The sequence below is a fragment of the Pogona vitticeps genome, chromosome 1 (assembly GCF_051106095.1).
Source record: "Pogona vitticeps strain Pit_001003342236 chromosome 1, PviZW2.1, whole genome shotgun sequence".
NCBI lineage: Eukaryota > Metazoa > Chordata > Lepidosauria > Squamata > Agamidae > Pogona > Pogona vitticeps.
In genome coordinates, this window is record NC_135783.1 from 348260074 (window position 1) to 348281401 (window position 21328).

General features: G+C 46.5%; 1 protein-coding gene across 1 annotated transcript; it reads right to left on the reverse strand.

Annotated features, from left to right (window-relative positions):
* Positions 1-2797: 2797 nt before the first annotated feature.
* Positions 2798-16718, reverse strand: SIX6 (SIX homeobox 6). Its single transcript, XM_072986810.2, has 2 exons — positions 15481-16718; positions 2798-3991 (listed from the first exon to the last, which is right to left on the reverse strand). Exons 1-2 carry the CDS (start codon positions 16050-16052, stop codon positions 3814-3816), a joined length of 750 nt encoding a protein of 249 aa, XP_072842911.1. The 5' UTR covers positions 16053-16718; the 3' UTR covers positions 2798-3813.
* Positions 16719-21328: the final 4610 nt, after the last annotated feature.

The following is a 21328-nucleotide window of genomic DNA, read 5'->3' on the forward strand; positions in this document are numbered from 1 at the left end:
GTGCTCTTGGTCCATGGGGTCACGAAGAGCCGGACACGACTTAACGACTAAACAACAAATTTTACTCAGCGAAACTACAGCCGCCACCTCATCGCTGCTTTGAAGGTTTCCAGGGCTTTTCAAGAAAAGGAAGGAATGAAAATAGAGATTTATGTCACACGCGGAGCAGTTAGAGGGTCTCATGAAAACAAGATGTGTCTGCTGGAATCCAGGAGGAAAGTGGTTTATGCAACGCGATCCTTTACTTCCTAGTAAGTCAGTATAACTGCTGAGTCTACTAGAAAAGTTTGGAAAGGTGTTAGTGGGGTGGGAATCCTCTTACTTGTTGGGGGATTCTGGGATTTCCTCTAGCTCAAGCATGCCAAGGATTGCACGTTTAATATTTTGCTGGCTTCACTCTCTCTTGTTTCTCTCTTCTCTTTCAGCTTTTAATATAGATCTAGAGGTTAAGACAAAAGGGGTGAATTTGCTCGGAATTCTTCTTCTTTTTTTTACTGTCACACCATCAAGGTGGAGAAGGTAAGTGACAGCCCACAACAACAGGTGTCTGCTCAGGAGTAAGTCCGACTACCTTTATCGGCTCCTCTTGCCCAGATAAGTAGGTGTATAGGATGGCAGACTGCGCTGGTTTTTTTTTCTCCAGCACCCGTGTCCCCCCCAAAGGAACCCTAAGGGTTGGGGCTCCTTCTCTGCCTTCCCTCTCTGAAAGAAGCCCAGCAAAGCAGCAATCAGCTTATTGCCGGAGGCGAGGCCCCGAGGAGATAAAAACCGGGCCGAAAAAGCACAGCTCAAGCGATTTAAAAGATCAGGGTTCAAAATGTATAATACTGTATTGTAAAATCCTTTAGGGCGGGGAAGGGAAAAAGAAAACACACACACACACACAGAGGAGTCGAAAGAAGCTTAGTTGCCTCTCGCGTGGAAGGCAGCTAGTCTGGCTTTCTCCGAGATGGAGCGCCAGGACTGAAATCCAGCCGCGCGGAGCAGAGGAGCCGGTTGGAAAGCGACCTGTGTCGCTTACCTGCTGCCGACCAGCTCCCGAAGCTCTTCCGGACATGCCAGCAGCAACGTTGTCATTTTGGCCTCTAACGGAGGATCGTGGCCGGAAAGGATCGGGCGCGCCTCGCCGCGCGTCCAAGGCAAGGGCGCAGCAGCCTGGATCGCAAAGCGCGCGCGCGCGCGGGGGGAGGGGGAGGACTTGGACACGGGTTCGGTGGCGAGAGGCACCCAGGCTTCTTGGAGGCGTCCACCGGAGACCCCCTCGAGGGCCGTGAACTCAGCTTTTAGTTCCGTGGGGAAAGGCAGGCCGAACGTAAAATGCACGCGAGGAAAGAGTGCTCGGAAAACGTACCCTTTCTGCCTAGGTCTCCGCGGCCACGTCGATTCTGCGCTCCGGCCTCGGCAACGCGGAATGGGCCACCCTCGGAAATCCACCCCGCGCACTGGAGTGCCGGGAACGCCTCCGCATCTCACTGAAAGCAGGAGCCTTCAGCTGGTATTAAAGGCTTAAAAGTTGTTGCACGCCCTTTCCAGCCGGGCAAACCCATCCTGTATATGTTTAGAGGGAAGTAAGACCCGCAACATTAAAAGAGCTTAGCGGTCCATCCGAGGCTGCAACCCGGAGTTCATTTACCCAGAACTAAAACTTACTGAACGAAATGGAACTTGCTTCAGAGTAGGGGACTGCAGCCTTTCCCACCAGATCTTATGCTGAACTAGCGGCTCATGGATACGAACCAGTCACTTTTCACAGGATCGGTCTGACTTAGGAGGGTAAAGCTACAGATAAAATTGGCCCATTGAACGCCTATAATGTTTATAAAAAAAGGTCTTACGAGCTGGACACATATAAAGGCAGGCTCTGGAACCATTGACCAATGTCTGCGGGCCAGTTCATCCTCCCTATCAAGTGACAAGTTATCCTTGGGGGATTTATTCCTGGGACGTCTATACTGTGTTGATTTGAATCTTGGAAGAGTAGGAGGAAAATAGTCTACCTTATTCAGATGGATTAGGTTTGAGAACCTGATTTTTTTTTAAAAACTCGCTGATAGCTAACAAAGTTTTCTTTAAGACAGCGAAATGATTCTGTCCTCACTACTCCAGCTTTACCGCTAATTTTCCCAAAGGGCAGCACTCCATACTTTCTCAGGAGTAGCACGTTCTATCCAGTGATATTTCCTTGCTCACAGATAAAAGTGTGGGTGAGACAGATGGTTTCTGTGCGCGCGAGGGTGTTGAAGGGTGTTCCTTCATTGCCCTCCAATGCTGCTACTCCTTTCCACCTTGGCTCAGTTAGTATTACTGTACAAGTTTGCTTTGATTCTAAAATTGTAAAAAAAAAAAATCTCCAAAGAATGGAGGACAGTTATCTGTCTCTGTAGGCAATTCGCTACCGTGGACTTGGCCTGCTTAAGTTTGAAGTCTTAAACCATGTCAAGTTTAAGATGCCCCGTCCGACCGTCCATCATAAAAATTTAAAAATCATCATTCTAGCAGTGATGTAAAAGCTGAGATTTTTTAAAAAAAATTTGCCTTTGGATGACGCTCACAATCTGAGGTCCTGTTTAAGTAATCTAATTTATGCATTAATCCAACAATGTCTACTTATATGAATCAGAGCTGCTTAAGTGCAGAGAGAGAATAAACACTTGTGCTTTCAAATCACAAGGATTTTTGGAATTTTTGTTCTAAATCTTTCTTCACTCCTCGAGTTGTATTCCTCAGCCTTAACATCCCAGACATTCTCTAAAAAATGCAGAAATAATGTTCAGGTCAAAGGAACAGAAAGAGAGAATTAGTTTCGCTCACCCATATTTTTTTTTATTACACTGGAATAGCTCGTGGTTTGTTGTGATTGTTGTTGTTTAGTTTCTTTTGTGTTCTGCCACCCTCCCTTCCCATTACAATACCTGGTCCTGCACATGCTAGAAGTTAAAAACAAAACAAAACAAAACAAAACAAAAACCTGAAATCCTCTGTGCAGATAGGCATCAAGCCCCAAATAATATTAATAATATTAATAATAATTAATAATAGTAATTATGATAAGCAAACAGAACCATCTACCAACAGAACAATGCCTTAAATAACCCAATAAACATTATATAGAATATTTATATATTTATATCGATATATATTTATATAAAACCTTTTGAACATAAAAACCAGCTAAAAACGAAACGGGACCGAAGGAGGGAAGAAAATCAAACGAAGGTCTTCTCGACTGGAGATTCCGAGGGCTGGGGAGAAACAGGATTTATGGCAGAGAACGGAGCTGGTGTTTCTCTCCCTTTCCTTGTGTATGTTTGCGCGTGTGATTTTTTTGGGGGGAGGGGGAGACATCTTTACAGCATCTTTAGAGCACATCCTGGTTGAAGAAGAAGAAGAAGAAGAAGAGAAGGCGAGGAAGATGCGGCGACTGGGCGCCCTAGCGGAGAGTCTTTCCTCCCTGCGCCCTCGGTCGGTCCTTTCGCAGCCGCTGTCCCACCGACCCAACCCTCGCGGCCCCGGGGCTCCGGGCAAGGCAAAGCGACGCAGGCGGGCAGGCCGGCCGGCCAGGCACTGGATGGCGAGGCAGGCTTCGGCCGCGCCTCTCCGGGTCGCCGCTGCGCCCTCGGCTTGTTCGTCCGCCCACCCGCTCGCTCGCTCGCTCGTTCGCTCGCCCACCCAGTTCGTCCGCCCACCCGCCCATTCGTCCGTCGGTCTGGTCTGTCCTGCGAGGCGGGCTGGGCTGCGGGGGGCAGCCGCCCCTCTCCTCCTCCTCCTCCTCCTCCTCCTCCTCCCTCCGCCGCCTCCCCCTGCTCCCCTTCTTCACAGATCACATTCGCTGTCGCTGGAGGTGATGGAGATGGCCGAGGAGGCGGCCGCTTTGCTGGAGAGGCTGGCGGCCGGGCTGGCGGCCGGACCCAGGAGCGGCTCACCCGCGCTCTCTTCTTCCGAAGGCAGCGTCCGCCCGGCGCCTTGAGAAGCCAAGACCTGCTGCTGGAGCCTGCAGGGCGGGGCGGGTGGGGGTGGGAGAGAGAGAGAGCGAGATAGAGAGAGATCGGGGCGGGTGGGAGGAAGCGGAAGACGAACCGTTACTCAGGGAGGGGGCGGGCCTTGCCAAGGACAGGGCGACAGCCCCCCCACCCCACGCCTCCCCCTCCGCGCGAGCCCACCCACCCACCCATTCACCCGGAGCGGCGGAGAGTTGCATCTTCGGAGAACAAGCAGACTCCGGAAATCTCTCAGGACCACGACAGGCCACGAACTTTTCCAAGTCCTCTCCCCATTCCCTAAGCCCCTTAAGGGTCTCCCCCCCCCCCCCGACACGCCTTCTCCTGCCTGCTTCACCTCTCCCGAGCACCCACCCACGTCGGCATCCTGTCCGCACCTACCCGGATGCCTGCTTCAATATCGGCTCATGCCATCCTCGTTTTCTATGTCCACCCATCAACTTCTCTGCCTCTTTTCCACCGTCCTAAAGGCTAGAACAACCCAGAACACGGTTTCATCAGAAACCTTTCTCAACCCCATCCTATTTCCATCTTCGGCTTTGTTTTCCCTTCCTCTCTTCATGGGGCTGGCCTGATCACAGAACCTCACCAAGCACCGACGGCTTCCTCTTCTTGTCCCCGTTTTATCTTCCGCTACACCCCACATCCTGATCCTAGACTGGAAAGGAGGTCATCTCAGGGAATTTTAAGCCTACAGAGAATTCACTTCTAGTGGGAGAGATATAGGGAGGTCCTTACGTGTGAAAGCATCCTTAGAATCATCAAGTGCCAGGCACTTCGTTTTTAATAAAATAAACTTCACTGGCTGTTGTTTAGCATAAAAGCAATGATGGAAAAAACGGTTCACTAAACAGAATAAAATATATATATATGTTTTAAAAAATCTGAAATCTAAACCCTGGGTATATCTTGAAAAGCCAACCCCAAAGTTACTACTACTACTACTACTACTACTACTACTACTACTACTACTACTACTACTACTACTACTACTACTACTACTACTACTACTACTACAACAACAACAACAACAACAACAACAACAACAACAACAATAATAATAATAATAATAATAATAATAATAATAATAATAATAATAATTGCAAGCTATGCAGAATATATTTTCTTTACCATCAGGCAAGATCCAGTAAGGGGATACTGCAGACAAAGAAATGGCTTTCTTCGGCTGCTATAGTGATTGTAGATTTAATCCACAAGATTCAGAATATTTCAATACAGTTAGACTATAACCCTACAAACCCCCGATTTGGGAGGCAGCCCAACCAAATTTAGAATAACTTTCAAAGCAGAAATTTACACTAATAACTCTAAATATATATTTTTTCCTAAATATACAATGCCTACCTGCGTTTTGATTTATTTTCCAGTTGTTTTTCACGATCCCCACTTCCCCCTTTCTAATGAATTGATTCCCAAGGACTTCTAAGTATTTTTTTACACCATATATACCATATATTTACACAATAAAATGCATCTCTAAGTAAAACAACCATAATGAACAATGCAGAAATAATTAAAAATGGCAGCAAACAGATCAGTAAGAAATCCAGCAGGGCACAGTAAAAGCTTATTAGCTCTCAGAAGCTTCAAGGCCACAGTCCTATATCCACTTACCAAGATAAGTGACACTGAATCCAGGGCGGTTTACTCCTGAGTAGAAATGACCTAAACCTCTATACAGAGCAATATTCTCCTTTTCCTCAAATCCATTATCCTTCCACCTGGGAAAGATTTCACTTCACTTCCAATCTGAACCATATCCTCCTACTCCCTAAAATTACAAACACAATAATATATTCTTGTTTCCTCCTCCTCCTCCTTCTCCAAAGAACGGAGACCCTGTTCTCACCAGTTTTTCCAAAGGAGAGAGGAACCATCACTCTGCGCAGGAACGTGTGCTAAAGAAACCCCTTTCCACAACCCATATTTATCCTGATCTCCACATTACACCCCACACCTTCATCCTTAAACATGCTGGCTTTTTAAATATACTTCACCCTAGCTATATTCATTGCCCTGTTTTATTAGCCTTGCTCTTTCTTCTTAGAAAGAGTCCAAAGCTATGAGACAGAGTACCTTCCTCCCTAACACAACATTCTGAGTTCTGTCTGTTCCCTTGCCAGTTAGAAGAAATTTACTGCCAGCTCAAGCAGACAATGGTGTCTTAGTCACACCCTCTGTTGTCGCTTTTGCTCCCTTATCTCCTTTCTATGCAAACTAAGATCATGGCCACTGGTCCCATCACCTCCTGGCAAATAGAAGGGGAAGATGTGGAGGCAGTGACAGATTTTATTTTCCTGGGCTCCATGATCACTGCAGATGGTGACAGCAACCACAAAATTAAAAGACGCCTGCTTCTTGGGAGAAAAGCGATAACAAACCTCGACAGCATCTTTAAAAGCAGAGAATCACCTTGCTGACAAAGGTCCGTATAGTCCAAGCTATGGTTTTTCCAGTAGTGATGTATGGAAGTGAGAGCTGGACCACTGAAGAATTGATGCTTCTGAATTGTGGTGCTGGAGGAGGCTCTTGAGAGTCCCCTGGAATGCAAGGAGAACAAACCTATCCATTTTGAAGGAAATCAACCCCGAGTGCTCACTGGAAGCACAGATCCTGAAGCTAAGGCTCCAATACTTTGGCCATCTCATGAGAAGAGAAATCTCCCTGGGAAAGCCCCTGATGTTGGGAAAGTGTGAAGGCAAGAGGAGATGGGGACGACAGAGGACGAGATGGTTGGACAGTGTCATCGAAGCGACCAACATGAATTTGACCCAACTCCGGGAGGCAGTGGAAGACAGGGGGGCCTGGTGTGCTCTGGTCCATGGGGTCACGAAGAGTTGGACATGACTTAACGACAAACAACAACAACATGCAACCTTCATCTTGAAGTGATAAGGGTCATCATGCTAATCTCTTAAGTGTTATGCTTACCATACTAGGGTCTCCCCCAACTGGTCTTGCTATATTTTGTCTGATGTGGGCATGCAATTTCATATAGTAGGGGCCAAGGAACCCCCAATGTTCCTCACCAGGAGGCCAAAGCGATAGGCTCTGACTAACCTGATAAGGTCAACCATGACTGGGATGAAAGGATTCCCAGCCAAATTCTTTCCACAATCTAAGTGTCCCGTCGCCACTTTACAGGACCAAACTAGAGCTACCTGGCAGGTATGCCAGCCTTCAGATTTGGTCCTATTCTTACGCAGAGTACAATGCGCACAGCAAACAACAGATTTCTGGATGGAATGAAAGGGCAAAAAAAATTCTTAAGTGACACATTTTGGTGTGTTTTTATGGTCAGGGACGAAAAAAGATCCTTTCCCTGTGCCAATATGATGCGGCTGGTGTGCAGTGAGATGACCTCTTGCTATTCTGCATCCTGGACTTAAGGATAAAGGAGGCTATAGTTCAGTAAAGATGGCGGTCACAAGCTTGGGAGAAGCATATCTCCTTAGCACCTTCTATCCACTGCCACTGTAGTGGCTTTCATCAGTTTAGTATCTCCCTCCTGCATCATTTACTATCCCTAGTGTCTCCCATTAATTCCTCATTCCTCTTAACACCTTCCCTTGCACTCCCTCAATGTAAGGTATACATGGGTACAGTGTACAGTCTTAGGGACACTTCTGTGGAGGTTAGCAGCTATTTTCTTTATTTCACACCATGGCTACCACTATATTCACCCGTCTAGATGCTTCTTTAATAATCACGTGCTGTCAAGTCAATTTTGACTTATAACGACCCTTTTCAGGTTTTTACAGTTAGAGAATACTCAGAAGTAGTTGATTATTCCCTTCTTCTGGAGGCATCCTGGGACGGTGCAGCTTGCCCAAGGCCACCCAAGCTGGCTCTACTCTCAGGAAACAGGGAATCAAATTCCCAACCCCTGGCTCCAGCTAGGTAGTTATTTAGAACAGGCCAAACACTTAGGGAAGTACCTAAGCTATGACCGACTGGCTTTCCTCCCACCGGCCAAGGAACCATCTTGACTCTTCTATGACTGTATATCTGGACTTCTCACTGATGCTGCCAGGCTGACACCGAGCCAGAGGTCTTTTGCACCTTCTTATCTTCTTACTGCAAATTGTCAAGTGAGGGGAAAATTATTGCTTGGAAACTGGCTCCTCCATCATCCATGCTCTATAGCAATGGTTCCCAGCCTTGGGTCCCCAGAGGTGCTTGGACGAAAACTCCCAGAAATCCTGGCCAGCACAGCTAGTGGCAAAGGCTTCTGGGAGTTTTAGTCCAAGAACATTGAGGACTTAAGACTGGGAACCACTGTTCTAGAGAGAAAAGAGGGACATTGCCCAGAGATCTGAGAATCTGGAGCACCTACAGCCAGATTTCAGAACAAATGGAATCTCATTCCTGTTGGCTTTCGAGAATGTAAGATGGTGGCTGGACAAGGCCAGAAAGATTTCTTCCTCCTTGGCTACCTCCTAAGCAGAATATGTGGGCAATATAATCTCTTGAGAAGAATGTGACTTCTTTGATTCCTGCTCCCTATCAGGTAGCATTCAAGGATATTGCATTGCTTCTCCAAATAGACACCACGATTAATAGCCATAGATAGATGTATCCTCTGTGAATTTCTTTAATGCCCTTTTAAAGCCATATCATCCAGAGGTTCTCATCATGCCTTGTGGCGATGAATTCCACAAATTACATATGCATGGCATAACAAAATGCTTGCTTTTGTGTTTCTGCAGTGGGTTGGCTGGCCTTGGAGAAACAGAGGGGTGCATAACAATAACACAGCTGTTTGATTTTTACTGCTAGTTGTTTTTGTTCATTATTTTTCATTTTTCCTTTTACTATTTAACCATACCATGGGTACATGATACATCCCTTCCTATTATTTTAATTCACACTTTTATCCTACACATTCTTGGTGAGGCTACAGAAGATCCAAACTAGGAAAAGCCTTCCATTAAAATGTATTTTCTTTGCCTACCTACCGGTAGTTCCTACAAAGCAAATATTTCCTAGTGTCCTAAGTAGGCAAACCTTGCCATCTTAGAAATAATTGTAATATTTATTTGCCCACTTAAAGTTTTCTTTTGTTTTGTGGTCTTTCATAGACCAGTTTGATCATAGGCTTTAAAAGAAATGAGTGTAAACAGCACGGACACCAGTTATTCTATCATATTACTTGAAACTGTTTGAAACCATGCCATTTTTGCAGCCCTGCTTCCCATTCAAGTGGGCCACAAAGGTGTCCAGAATCACCTACCCAGTCATCGATCTCGATACCATCATGTGTTCTGACCACTCTCTACCGATCTGCCATCACAGCTAAAGTTGATTCCATAGTTCAGAACTGTCAATTTCATAATAACTATATCATTATCATCATGTACCAACAAGTAAATTCAGACACTCGGTGACTTTCCAGAGCTTTTTGGAGTACTCTAAAGTGTTTTACCCTTCCCTCCCTCTAGGGGGAAGCCTTGGGACTGTGCAGCTTGCTCAAGGCCACCCAGGCTGGCTCTTCTCCCAGGAGGCACAGTGGAGGAATTGAACTCACAACTTCTGGCTCTGCAACCAGAGATCTAAACCACTGAGCTATCTGGCTAGCTTAATAAAAATCTAGCCATGGCATGTAAGAAGGTTTAGCAGAATTCACCAGCCTGGAGACTGGACTTCAAAATTCCCATGATCCTCACATGTTATCTGCAACTACTACGGTAGGAGCTGCTATCCAAAATATATCCAAAATTTTATATAAATTCCAGCAACCATCAGATAGAAAGGTGTATCTCCAATGCTTTTGAGCTGTATGCCAAGTGACTTTAGAATCCCTTGAAGATGTATTAGAGACTATTAATGAAAGAATTGGGAGTAGCAGGCAAACTGTCCTGAAAAAACATTACAAATCTTTTGTTTGAAATGCAGAGTCACAGAAAGAAATGGATATGTACTAAGACATCTTTATCAGTTTTGCACAGGGCAATGGGGCTACCACCTACCACACCACAGCCAGAATTTGTATGGAACCATCAGTGGTGCAGGAGCAAATGCATATGATTCTCAGTGGACAGATCAGTTTGAGTATTCTTCCCAAAGGAAGTACTGTAAGTTGGAAAACACTAGGTATAGAGTGGAGGTGACTTGTACAATTCGTTTAGACAAAAGAGGAAGTAGCAGAATGGGATTCTTGTTCATGCTGCCCACAGTGCTAAGGCATAATTTATATACATTATATAATTCTGCAAATTTTGGGTGGCCTGAACACTCTGCTAGCTCAGTAACCTGTAATTTTAATTCAGACATTTGACCCTTAAATGCAATTTTCAGATTTTACATGTTCTAAAACTAACAGATACACCACATTCTGGCCGCAGCTTAAAAAAAGACTGCATCCCTCAGGAGTATCCTGTATAATTTCAGATCCTATGAACACTATGTTTTCTTTTAGGATTTTCCAGCAACACTTTGTTATATGATATAATTGTACCTGTAATACTAAGTGTGGACTCAGGTCCTATAAGGTGTGTTATAATGTTTTGTTTGGACATCAGTTCTGTTTTCAAAGAGGTTAATATCCATATAAAAATCCAATCAGTTTCAGGCTTCTATTAAAAATATATATATGAAATATCATAGTCTTCCAAGATAACATATTTATAGTGCGACACCTATACATGTCTACTCAGATGTAAGTCCCATTGAATCCTGTGAGGCTTACTCTCTGGAAAGTGAATATAAGAATGCAGTATTAGCAATCCATGCCTTATTTTAGAATTTTTACCAAAAAAGGGAAATATTCAGCAAAGTCCAAAAACCTGCTACAGTATATTGCACCTCTAAGGTAGAACTTCAAGAAATCAACATATTTTAAGAACAATGATTACAGTGTTTTGATTCTGTTATGTCTCACAATAGCGAAACAGGTCAAGCTGTTCCTGGTGCACATATTTCTTTCTTTTTAAATGTAAAGGTATATTGTTTTTCACATATACACTTTGTGCGTGATTCCGGTTAAATATGAAACAGCAGTAGAAGCAATGTTTAGTAGTAACAGGTTAAAAAAACTGAGGTACTTCTGAGGCATAAGCTTAGATGGAATAAATGATGTGAACCTCATCAAGTTTGATATCATACTTGTATGTGTTATGTGCTATCAAGCTGTAACTAACCTGTAGTGGCCCTAAAAAGCTTTCAAGATAAGTGAGATACTAAAGGAGTGGTTTTACCCATTGTGCCCCTCCCCAAGTTTCCACAACTAGCAGAGATTCAAACTCAGGTCTCTCGAGCCCTATGTGTTTAAGGTTGCTACATCCAAAGGTATAATAGCCATGAGGACGACATCAAGAAAAAAGAACAAGAAAAAGACGCAAAAGTTTTATTCTAAGCACAAACAGTTCTTGAGCTAACCTATCCTTGTTGTCTAAATGGCGCCTCTGTTTATATTTAAGACGACAGATCCGTAATTTGCAGATCTATTTTATTTGAACAGCAGAGTTGAAATAAAATAGATCTGTGAAATAGACTGAACCGTTCAAATATATAACCTTGTTGTTGCTTCTTCATTTATTCATCAGGCTTGGTCCATTGTTACAGATGACTCCTGTTCTCGGAACAAAGGACCAGTGGACAGTGTTAACCTAAGTGCAGAAGGTTAAACCCTTTCAAGATAAAAGAGCTCTTTTAAAGCGAATAAAAACTTAAAAGAAATCAAATCAATGGGGATGCTCAGATAAATTTGCATGAAATTTCAGTTTCTGGTTATTCATAAAAATGATCAGTGTATATTTGATTTGGAACAACTTTTAAGAGAATATATGTCCTATATATTATAATTTCCTACATTCTCTCTGCCATGGCAAAACAGAAGTCTCCGTTCTCAAAATATTGCGCATCATGCCAATTCCATCCACATTACATGACTGAATTAGATGGTATGGTGAATCTAGTATCCTGCTACTCCACTATGAATGTGAATTAAGTGTCCCAACCGCCCCCTTGAGAAAATTAAGAGATGTCTCTCACATGTGAATTTTACAAAGGCCCATTCAAAATTAAAAACAAAAACATATGTCTGCAGTGGATTCATTCTTCTTACCTACTTGTTGTTTTGGGGTTTTTTTTAAAAAAGAAAAATACACCCACAAAATTCAGTGGCAGATTGTAGAAGAGTATTTACTTATATAAGCTTTAAAGGCAGCAAATTGAGACAAACCAACTTTAGCTCCAAAACATTTTAGAGTATATTTGGAAGTACTTTAAATAAAGGCAAAGGCAGAAATATGGAAATTACTACAGTAGAGCACTGTATGCTGACTATTTTGCTCCCTTTATCTTTCTCATTAGAGGAATTGAGGTCCTTTCCTTTCGATTGTGCTTCCTTGACTTCTGCAGACAGATATGGATTTAAAGGGATTTAAGAATGCCATTTCCAGCAGGCAAATCCTGTGTCCATGCAATTCAATAGGATTTACTCCCCGAACGCTGCCATACTCTGTGCCATTTGTGAGTGCAGACTGATGAACAGATCCAAGAATTTATACTTCAACTCATTTCCAAAAATTACCTTTTCCACCAATTATCTGACTTTCTTTCTCTGTGAAAATTATTGCCCTACCAGTTTGCATTCTCTCGAATTTCTCAAATTAAAATTTTAGTCCAAGGGTAACTGCTATAGTTCAAATCTATGTATGTTGACTGAGAAATCAGTCCTGGTGAATTTAAAGAGACTTAATTCCAAGGGAAGTGTGTATAGGATACTACTGTTACTCAGGTGTACAGGCTGGGTCATATGGTATCAATCTTATTGAAGCTGAAGGGACTAGACTGGTTTACATCCACGCATTCTGGCACAAAGGAACTGTGGTCTGTGCTTTGTTATTTGCCTCATACAAAATATAGGCCATTTGTCTTCATTAATGCATCTATAAAGAAACCTTTTCCTGTTTTAAAATAGGTGTTGCTTTCAGTGTTTATTCCTAATTTTCCAACATAAACACACAGCCTTAAACTGGTTTACCACTTGCTTTTGACAATAGAGGATTATTATTTTTTTAAAAAAGATGCTTGTCCTAATTGTGATTTGTGCCATTTCCTCCATAGGAAAAAGATACAAAGCATAAAGGTTACTTTTCATTTAAAATATAAAAATATAAATGAAAAGTCATTTTGCATTGATACGTTCAACCCCACCTCGTAATAATTGTAAAGAGGCTTTAAAACTTTTACCTTTCAACATTTAATTAGTCCAGATTCTAATACAGATTTGTCTTGTTAGAGGTAATAAGAATGTCCCCTAGGGTTACATCTATGCATTAGAATTCAATGCATCTATGCAATTATACAAAGGGAGAGTTGAATAAAATAAGAATGAGACAGCATGTACATCTCATTATAGATAGCACTGTTTACTTACAGGTCAACCCACACTGAAGCAAAGATTCTTATTCTCTCGTTGATTGTGCTTAAGAGTGGAAGTCTATAACTTCATCCAAAATTAGTAAGCATGTTTATGTTTAATTTAAAAAAAAATACACGGACCAAAGGTCTCATATATATTTAGTTGGGTGCAATTCCCACTCAGTTTACCTCTATGTAAACATGATATTATAATAACTTTACACTTAGGGCTGGGGAAGGGAAAGAAAAACATCCTGCTTCACCATGCAACTAAGCTAAAATGCTTCATTTAAATCGGGCTGTTAACTAGGTTATGTATCAGACAGCACTTAACAGTATTAGAAATATCCATCTGTATAGATGGGTATCAAGAAGCATAATGTAATAGTATTAAATTATATCCCTCTGTAGTGAAATAGATAGTGCATTTTAATATATGCTTATTTAAAACCCATCAGGCTTTGTTTAGGTATTGATATACAAGCAGAAACCACCGGTTTTTATTTTGACGGTCATAGTTTTAGCACTGGATAATTACAAGAAATGAAGAAAGATGGCAAAAGCTGTAACTGGAGATGAACTATCATGAAATGGGCTTATTATATTCTTTAGCTGTTTAAAGAACAGCATTTTCAATTCTCTAAACCCTGTCCTCTTGCTAAAAAAATGTTATAAAAATTAATTCAATTGGACTACTGCCATAGTTCTACAAACTCAAGCTGACTTACATATAAAAACAAACACTGGAGTGATGTAGAATCCGCATCACTTGTAAAATCCTGCTACTCTGAATCTCCCCACATTGGAACCAAAGTCGCCTGAATTACATTTTAATTCTCAAACCTCACAAGATCCTGATCCTCAATCATAAATTAATACCCATAGTATATCAGTATACAACTTCTACATATTAGGTACAGGCTTGCACAGAAAGCTCACATGTTAAATCGTTCTCCCCTAAAGCCATTCAAGAGGGAAATTCAAGCCTCTACAAAAATGAAGGGATGATTTCCTTCCCAGTTCTGTTCACTGCAGAGCAAAAAGAAACCCAGGGATGGCCAAGTAAAACTCGGTAAGCATACAATTTCCACTGAATAGAGAGGGTGAGATGTGAAAGTTCTTACTGGAAGTGGTACCCAGCTGTGAAAATAAATTTCTCCTCCTGTTGGTGTTCCGTGATGTTCTATTATTTTGGTTCCTTTGTAAAAACTGGTCGCCAAACGAAGCACAAACAGAACCAAATGGGCGTAAGAAGTGCTGGGGAGCGGGTGCAAGCTGTATGGGGATCCATAGAGTGGAGGAAGCAATTTGTCCAGGATTCCAAAGGACACCAGTCCGCTTTAAGCGCAATTGGCTAAAACATGGGGCGGGGGGTGGGTGGGAATAAAAATACCTACGGCCAAAGCAACGGGAAATCATAAGCGCTGGTCGCTTTTATCTGACGTTAGGATGGCAGTTCTATTTCCAAAAAGGAAAAAAAACCGTGTTTAGGATCGCAAACGCGCATTCTCGTCCTAGGCATTCAGAACCAAGGAAAGTCTTGTGGTGCCTTAAGGATCACCAGGATTCGGGCGTATGAGCTGCCACCCACTTCCACGGGATGGCGGTCCACAGACACATACAGCGGCTGCAATCCAGCCGTGAGAAACGGCGAGAGCGGGCCGTGGACTCGGTGGGGATGTCATGACTCAACTCCGGCGTAAGTTCCACCGATTCAATGGGTCTACTCTGGTTGTGAGTTACTAACGGGTTCCAGCCAAGGGACTGAGAACTGTTTTTGCGGCGACCGGCTTACTACGGCGACCCCAACCCCTCGGAAAACCCAAACCCACGCTCACGCTGGCCACGTTGCTGCATAAAACTCGGCAGAAGGATTCTCCTGGGTCGGAGGAGTCCTTTCCGCTCACCAGGAGCCTTACCACCTGGAGCTTTACTCCGTCTGTGGCATCCAGCCTACGCCTACCTGTGTGTTGGTGCGCACCCAGGGAAGACAGCCCCTTGAAAAGCCGCCCTTGCCCCGGTCCCCGTCCCCCCCCCCCACCGGCCATCCTGCCGAAACCTCCCCATCCACCACCCCCCGACCTGCGTTACCGACCTGTTCTTGGCGGCGGCGGCGCGATCCCTCTGGCGCCGGTTTTTGAACCAGTTGCCTACTTGCGTGGGGGTGAGTCCGGTGGCCTGGGCCAGCTCGCGCTTTTTGCTGGGGTTGGGGTAAGGGTCCTGGAGGTACCACTCGCGGAGCAGGTGCCGCGTGCGCTCCTTGAAGCAGTGCGTCTTCTGCTCGCCGTCCCAGATGGTGCGCGGCAGCGGGAACTTCTTGCGCACGCGGTACTTGTCGACGGGGCCCAGCGGCCGGCCGCGCAGCTTCTCGGCCTCCTGGTAGTGCGCCTCGAGCCAGAGGGCCTGGAGCTTGGCGTGCGACTCCTTGGGGAACTTGTGGCTCTCCAGGATGTGGTAGAGCTCGCGGTAGTTGCCGCCGTGGAAGGCCACGATGGCCCGGGCGCGCAGCACCGACTCGTTGCGGTTGAGCGCCTCGCAGGCCGCCGGCGCCACCGGCAGCGACCACAGGAAGCGGCCCAGGCGCTCCACGTCGCCGCTCTCCTCCAGGGTCTCGCACACCCCGGCCACCTGCTGCGGGCTGAAGTTGAGGATGGGCAGCTGGAACATGGGGGCGGCCGAGCGGGGCCACGGCCGGCGGAGGAGGAGGCGGCGGCGGCGGCGGCGAGGCCGGGTGCGGGCGGGCCGAGCGCCCTCCGCCTCGCCCTCCCGTCGGGCTGAGGCGCCTCCCTTCGGCTCCTCGCTTCGGCAACCTCCCGGAGGCGGCTGAGGCGACCGCGACGCCGCGTCCCTGAGGCGCCCCGCTCGCCGACGACCGGGCCGGGGGAGCGCTGAGGCGGCGGCGGCGGCGGACGACGGGTCCCCCTGTCTCTCCCGGTGCGCGCGCCACCGCGCCCGCGACCGCCACGCTTGGCTCCAAATCCCCGGAGCGAAAGAAGGGCTAGGCAAGCGAGGGGGCTCGCCTCCTTCCCGGTCGCCCCTGTCGCCCCTCGTCTTCTCCCGGCGACCCTCGCCTTTCTCTCTCTCTCTCTCTCTCTCGGGGCTGTTTTTTCCCTCGCAAGCGCAGCAGCAGCCGGAGCCGCCCGGCGCGCGCGCTGCGCTGAGGCGCTGGGAGGCAGGAATGCGCCGCGCTTGGGCTGCGTTGCCTCAAGTGGTCGAGGTCGGGCGGGAAAGGGCGGGAGGCGCGAGGGGAGGGTGTGAGTGTGTGTGTGTGTGTGTGCGGAGGGAGGAGGGGGAGGGAAAGGATGACTTGAGGGAGGGGGGAAGAGAGAGAGAGAACAAGGGAAAGCCCCGGACTTCCACCTCCTCCCTCCGCCTCAGCGCACCGCCCGCCCGCCGCCCTTCCCGCTCCTGATTTGCCGCGGACGGGCCCCGCCAGATTGGCCGCCCCCTCCCGCCCTCGGCTCGGTTTCCATGGAAGGGCTCCTACCCATCACTGTCAAGCGTCTGCCAATCAACAGCGCCCGCCTCGCCCGCCGGTCCAGCGCAAGGAGCCTCTCAGCGCGCCGGGCGCAACCCCACCGCGCAGCCCTCCCGGGTCCCCCCCATAAGCGCGCAGCAGCCTCTTGGTCTCTTCCGCCGCCGCGCAGTTGGGACGTTACTCGGCTTGGACTGCGACTCCCAGACCCCACCACAGTCCGAAGGCCCTCTGGGAATTATCGTCGTCCCCCCCCCCCAAAAAAAAACAGGGAGAAACTTTCCCAAACAGGGTTCAGCACCTCCCGGCGTTTGACAGCGCCTCGCCGGTGGCCGGCGAAGAGCAGGGAGCAGGAGGGCGGGAGGGGTGGGATGGGGTGGGGAGGACAGTTGGGCGTCTTTGCCAAGCAGGCGGCTCGGTGGGCCCCGGCAAGGAGGCGCAGGCGCACTCGGGTGGACTCGGGTACAGACACAGCCAAAGGAGGGGGCCGGGTGGGATTTCCCCCGCAGAAACATGCAAGCCAGCAAACCAAAACAGGAAGGAAGAAGGAAGGAAAAGAAAGAAGGAAAAGAAAGAAGGAGAAGAAAGAAGGGAGGGAGGGAGGGAGGGAGGGGGAACGAAGGGAGAGAGGGAGGAAGGAAGGAAAAGAAGAAAGGAAGGAAAGGATGGAGGCAGGGAGGAAGCAAAAGAAAGGGAGGAAAAGAGAAGGGAGGGAGGGGGCAAGGAAGGAAGGAAGGAAAAGAAAGGAGGGAGGGAGGGTGGAATGAAGGAAAAGAAGGAAGGAAGGAAAAGAAAGAAGAAAAGAGAAGGGGGGGGAAGACGACATTGAGTCTTCCCATCTGCATTTTCTCCGGGACATTCTCGTCGAATGCACTCCGGGATAAAAATCAGCTTCTTGGTTTGGAAAAAGAAGCTTTTCATTTATTTATTAATTTTTTAAAAGGGGGAGTCAACTTAAGAACCTCAGTCTACTGAGACAATAAAGAGGAAATCTTGTCTGAAGTCTGGTCGGAGAATAAGCGACAGGGCAGCCGGCTTGCTGGCTTGCTCACTCGGATGCTGTCTTCAACCGAACCAAAGCCCCCGGCGTCGCCGCCTGCACGTAGCCGAGTCTTGTTTCCTTGGACGAGCAGCCGTTTTCCAGAGCTCGAAGCGGAGAAAGTTGCTTTCCACTACCCACTACATGAACCTTTCAATTTGGGTTTCAGGGTACCGGGGACTTTGTATTCTGCCAGGAATTGTATCCCCCACCTTAGATTAGCATCGCTCTTTTGGATGCCCACATGTGCACATCCTTAGTGCCAGGTAGGAAGAGGACAATCCTTCTGAAATCTTCCCTGAACACAAGGACATCCGAAGAGCTCTGCTGGATGAGGCTAAGGGCGCATCTAGTCCAGCTTCTTGTATCTCACAGTGGCCCCACCAGAGGCCTCTGAGAGCACACGAGACCACGAGATCCCTGTCTCCTGATACCCTCCTCTACATCTGGCATTTTGAACTACCTTCCTTTTAAGCCTGGAGATTATACCTCCCCATCAGGGCTCGTAGCCTGCGATGGACTTTCACTCCAGAAATCTGTCCAATCCCCTTTTAAAGGCATCTAGGCCAGATGACATCACCACATCCTGTGGCAAGGAGTTCCACAGACTAACAACACGCTGGGCCAAGAAATCGTTTCTTTTGTCTGTTTTCACTCTCCCAACACTCCATTAGAGTGGATGCTCCCTGGTTCTGGTATTGCGTGAGAGGGAAAAGAGGTTCCTTCTATGCACTTTATCCATCCCTTGCATCATTTCATAGGTCTCAGTCATGTACCCCCTCCTCGGGTGCCTTTTCTCTAGACTTCTCTCCTGTTTACAGTCCTTACCCAGGAGTAAACTTAAGGGGCTTGTCATGGTGTTTTCGTTTTGATGCGCTGTCACGTTTCTTTCTTTCTTTCTTTCTTTCTTTCTTTCTTTCTTTCTTTCTTTCTTTCTTTCTTTCTTTCTTTCTTTCTTTCTTTCTTTCTTTCTTTCTTTCATTCTTTCTTTCAACCGGCCCATATAGTGAACATGCCACTACTCCGGCTTATCGCTGCTTCTGGCTTATTTATATTTATGTATTTAAAATATTTTTACCCGTCCTTTCTCATTAAAATGCGTTAAGGCGGCTCTTTAGGGCGACCCTATGAATTAGTGGCCACTAAAACGGTCCTGTCATGGCTCGGCTCTTGAAAACTACAAGCTGCGGCTTCCTTTACGGAATCTCTCCATCACACCCACGGGGCTTCCCTCGGAGGAAACGAGCACAGGGCTGAGTCTGCAAGGGGTTCAAAAGGACCTCCTGAAGCTTTTGGGGAATGGCTTAGGCGAAGAGGTGACCGACGATTGACACCAGGAAAACAAACACACACATCGACTCCCAATGTCTAAGTGTTACGTTTGGAACTACAGCTCCCAGAATCCCCCTGGCCAGAATGGCTGGTGGGGAGTACTGGGGGTTGTGGTCCACAGAGTGGCTTGTCCAGACGCTGAGTTCAGAGAAACCTCAAACCCTGCTCTTACAGAGGGGCATGGGTGAGTGGGGACTTGCAAGTGTGCGTCGGGACCTGTTCGACTAGATTACTCTTCTCAGCTTCCTTCAGCCCCGGTCCTGCCAAGGGCTCTCCGGATGGGTTGGTCTGGACTCCCCATCATCGCCCGCCTCACCCCTCATATGACATTTGGTTATGTGGGTGGGGTAGAACAAGTGTCCAGACGTATCTGGAGACCACCAGACTGAGGAAGACGGTAGCGCTTTTGTGGTCCTGCAAATTTTATCTGCTTGCTTGCTTGCTTGCTTGCTTGCTTGCTTGCTTGCTTGCTTGCTTGCACTGCTGGAGCCAGAGGTTGGGAGTTCGATTCCCTGCTGTGCCTCCTTGACAGGGGTTGGACTCGATCCATTGGGACCCTTCCAGCTCTGCAGTTCTAAGGTTATTATTGTCATTATTAAAATAATTTTACATTGCTGAAGAAAGAAAAGGAAACGACCCGTTCCTCTCACACTGCCCAGCATCCGGAGGGACCAGACCTTTTACTATCCGTTCCTCCCTCGCTATCTCTTCCTTCATTTACTTCTTTGATTCTCTCTCTCCTCCCCCCCCCCGCCCCACAAACACCCCATTTTAAACCTCATTGTTTTCGCTTGAGCAGCCTTGAATAAACACCCAGAAAACCCGTGGAAGAAGTGCGAAGTCATTTATAGGTCAGGACAGTCAACTTAAAGGAGTCTTTTACATTATTGATCACCTCCGACTCATAATTTTTGACTTTTCCACCCCAAATATCCCACAATTCCCTACGCCTACCTCCTCCCGCTTTAAAAATCCATTTACCGCGTGTTGCCTATTAATATAGTTACATTAAAAATGCATTTTAAAAACCCATTTTCCCTCCCCTAAGAATTAGCAACAACAGTAACACCTATCGTGTTATTGGAGGGGGCGGCGGCGGGAGAACAATCGACTCTAACATACAATATTTTTCCCTACCTAGGCGGTTGTTAATTTTTTTCCTCACCACCCTCTCAAGTTTTGTTGCCCCCCCGCTCAGAAAACAAACCAACCAACCCAGAGGAAAACGAAAACCAAACATTTGGAATTAAATTAAGGCCTTTCAGAGATCAGCCCAATTTTTCCCAAGATCGTCTTGCTTCTTATTATCGCTTTCTCGTCCATACTGCCCTTCGCTGTCAGAATGAATGCACTCTTAATCTGGGGTATAGGGTCCCCCTCCCTCGTTTTTAATGAAGATCATTTTGCCGCATGAAGTGAAATAGACCATATTTCATTTTTTATACAACCATCTTTCTCGGGAGGGAGGGAGGCGAGAAGGAATAGAGAGCGAGCGAGGGTGGAGGTTTAAAAAAAAAAAGACTTCCACTGCCTTTTCTTTAGTATCAAGTACACGGTGACTTTTTCTCGGGAAGATTTGGTAAATCAGACGGCGGATACATAGCGCAGATGGTTTAGAGATGTCGGGTCAGATTAAAGCACGCCTGGTTAGGCGTCTCGGTTCAGTCTGACGGAAAACTCTGATATTATTTTCACAGATCCACACAGTTCACTTGAAAAAAAAAATCCCTTCGAGCCATTTTCATCATTTATGTGAGGCTTGCAGCTAGCGGAATGGAAACCCTTTCAATATTGCTCATTTTCATAAAAACAGACAGGACCACTGGAGGAAGGGGAAAAAAAAAGAAGAAGCGGTGGACTTTGTGTGTGTGTGTGTGTGTGTGTGTGTGTGTGTGTGTGTGTGTGTGTGTGTGTGTGTTTGTGTGAAGAGGAATTAAAGGGGGTCTGGCACAGGCTGGTAAAACGAACCCGGGTCTTTAAAAACTTTGGGTGAAGAGAGTCCTTTGTGAAAGCGGAAGCGTTGACTCTTTCTCAACCCACCTCCACGATCGGCTTTAAAACCGGATGTATTCGGAAGGACTGGTTCACAAAGCAACC

Coding starts and splice junctions, on each gene's coding strand:
- SIX6 (XM_072986810.2), bottom strand. CDS start 16,052: ATGTTCCAGCTGCCCATCCTCAACTTCAGCCCGCAGCAGGTGGCCGGG. Junction 3,992..15,480: donor GCCGCCGCCGCCAAGAACAG/GTCGGTAACGCA, acceptor CCCGCCCTGCAG/GCTCCAGCAGCAGGTCTTGG.